The sequence below is a fragment of the Propithecus coquereli genome, unplaced genomic scaffold (assembly GCF_000956105.1).
Source record: "Propithecus coquereli isolate 6110/MARCELLA unplaced genomic scaffold, Pcoq_1.0 Scaffold66, whole genome shotgun sequence".
NCBI lineage: Eukaryota > Metazoa > Chordata > Mammalia > Primates > Indriidae > Propithecus > Propithecus coquereli.
This window is the reverse complement of record NW_012152618.1, coordinates 4,006,696-4,009,640: the sequence shown is the minus strand read 5'-3', so window position 1 is coordinate 4,009,640 and position 2,945 is coordinate 4,006,696. Positions and strand designations below refer to the sequence as shown.

At 29.6% G+C, this 2,945-nt stretch overlaps 1 protein-coding gene across 1 annotated transcript in view; it reads right to left on the bottom strand.

The window, feature by feature from the left end:
• Window positions 1-2,945, bottom strand: part of ARID4B (AT rich interactive domain 4B (RBP1-like)) — a 166,831-nt gene that overhangs the window by 43,273 nt on the left and 120,613 nt on the right. Inside the window, exons 15-16 of the mRNA XM_012660293.1 lie at window positions 1,773-2,016; window positions 1,255-1,430 (exon numbers count right to left, since the gene is read on the bottom strand). Of these exons, the coding sequence (XP_012515747.1) occupies window positions 1,255-1,430; window positions 1,773-2,016 (420 nt within the window). The remainder of the gene's footprint in view (window positions 1-1,254; window positions 1,431-1,772; window positions 2,017-2,945) is intronic.

Sequence of the window (2,945 nt, the reverse complement as noted above, 5' to 3'; positions counted from 1 at the left end):
CTATCGTGCATAAAAATCCATATACTTAATAGCTAAAGGGATTGATAAAAACCTACAAAATACAATTTATTCTATAAAATAAGCAAAAGTACCACTTTGGAAAATTAAGATAATTATTAACAACAGAGAAAAAATACACATTTACCACAGTGTTTTGCAAATAGTAGATGTTCCAGAAACATCTACAGATTTAAAAATCAGATTTTTAGGCAAAATGCTAATCCTTACTAAGTTTCTTACTGAAATAATCTCCACTAGCAGTAAGGAGTACCTCAAATATACAGTTGTACACACAGAAATATAACAAAGTATAACCAACAAATACTTTTACTATATTCATCTAAACCAAGTGTTTTTTTCTTCTATGTTTGTCTCCATGGTGCCAACAAAATTTCAGAAGAACTCTAAATGGCAAAAAGATGAATCTATACTAAGTTTCTTAATAGTTAAAACTGCCTCTAAGTAAGCAGTAAGATACACTTCAGATATATATTTGTATACACAGAAATACAACAAAGTACAATAAATAAACACCTTTTACTATATGCATCTAAGTCCAGGGTTTTTTCTTCCCTGTTTGTCTGCATGCTATGGCCAAATTTCAGAAAAACACTAAAATGATCAAGAAACATCAGCTGTGCTTATTTAAATGAACCACTAACATGGAGAGGTTTATGTTTTTTAAATCTGAGAAATAAGATCAAACACCAAAGATTACCTATAAAATCCAGAGGTCACTGGCAGTGCATAAATGACATTGTCAAATAATCCATCATTCTGAAGTGACTAAAACAAGTAAACGCTACTACCACATAAAACAGAATAGTTTGGGCCTTTTTAAAAATTAATAGTATTTTTCCATTCTTATTTTGCTTAAGAAATAAATACAACTCTCAGAGAATCTACAGCCAACATACCATCTACAAAACACTAGGAGGACATCTTCCCAAGTTTGTATTATCATGTCATTGAGCAGATATTAATGCAATAAAAAGTACTTTTCTCTATCTAAAAATTTTATAAATTTCCATGATGAGAGCAAGAAGAATGGATCAAAAATATGATCCTTTTCTACAAATTTACATTAGTAGGGTCTCTGAAGGAGGCAAATGCTATTTACTTAATAAGTGCCAATCACTCTATTATTTGGTATTTTATTAACCAAATTTAGATTCATAAATATACACATACAAAAAGCAAATTATAAGAATTCAACTAGCCAAAATGCATTGTAACCAAGAACAAATTTCTTACCCAGATTTTGCTTTTTCTTCTTCAGCTTCTACCTTTATGCTGAGGGATTCATCTACCCTAGTTGTGTTATCATCTTTATCTTCCGGATTTTCATTTTCTTCTGGTTTTTTAATGTTAACTTCTTTTTCCTGATCAGAATGTGTAGGTATAGATTCTAATAAATTCTTTTTACTTCCCTAGAAAAAGATCAAGAGGAACTAAACCAACGAAAGTAAAAATTTCCAGCCTAAATCAATGATCTTACTATTAGCAACAGGGGGTACCAACCAACACTAATATTAATAAAGTTACTAGTTACTTGTAAAAAACTCCTGTCATTCTTAAAATACTACACAAAAATAGTTAACGGCTAGTTTGAATAGTTGTTACATCAAAATGATACAAAAGTAGCACTTAATAAAGAAAATGTATACATAATAAAGTATAACATTATACAATAAATTAATTTTGGGAACTTTACAGAGGATGTAGAAAATATACTAAAGAAGGCAAAGGACAATTCACAATATCTGATTTACCAGAGGGGGTTTAATATTCTCCTTTCTTTCCATTTCATCCTCAGTAGGCTTTTCTTCTTTTGGTATTACATTCCTCTCCTCTTCAATCTTTATTTCTTTGATCTCTGTTTCATTTTCTTCCTTAACTTTTATTTCTTTTAAATTTTCACACTCCTTGCATGGCTTGTTAACAACTTTCTCTGGCAATGCCATCTGAAATTCAATATTGGCTGACCTACAATACTCCTCAAAGCCATATAAATATCTGGAAACATGAAGAGACATTACATTTGGTGAAAACATTTCTCAAAATATAACTACAGAGTTTTTATTTAATGTGTTTTCATTTCTTTTGTTTAAACTCTCAAATATTGAGCCATATTAATATTCTAATTTATTCTAGTTCTTTCCAATCTTTTTTAATCAAATAGAAAATTTTGTCAAAAAAAATAAATAAATAACTAAAAAAACTGTGCTCCGGGTGAAAACACAATCATAACCTTAAATAGAATAATATGAACAATAATAGTTATTAGAATATTAGTAATAGCATCTATTCATTGCACATTTATTATATGTGAAGCTTTGGGTCACTTAGTAAATCTCATTTAATCATCAGAATAATCCTTGGAGGCAAGCAGCATTAACCCATTATACAAATGAAGAAACTAGGGCTTAAGAGAAAAAATAAACGGTCCAAAGGCATAAACAACTAATAATTGGCAGAATTAAGATTCAAACTTAGATTTATCTGACTTCAGAACATTGGCTTTTTAAGCTCTATGCAGTAGTTTACAAATATACCTGGCCACAAACACTTTCTTCGCAGAATTTCTCATATACCTAGTATTCATAGAATACACTTTAGAAAATGCTATCATAAAGTGATTACTCTAGTAAAATTTTCTCATTTCTTCTTTGAAGAAATAGACTCAGCTATATAGTAAATTCCATCCTGCTTTCTAGGTAAAATATTGAAGAGAGCCTTATTAGTACACTAACTTACTTTTTATAAGCACATTTAACGTTGTATCCTGCAGCTGAATTTAAGACAGGGATTCCAAGATCTTGGTAGACTTGTTTCCAAACAGCTCCACTTTCAATCTAATGGACAAAGTGAAATGAAAACTCCAAAATTAAAAGGTGGGAATATAATAACATTTTGATATATATAGTACACAAAAATACATGTTT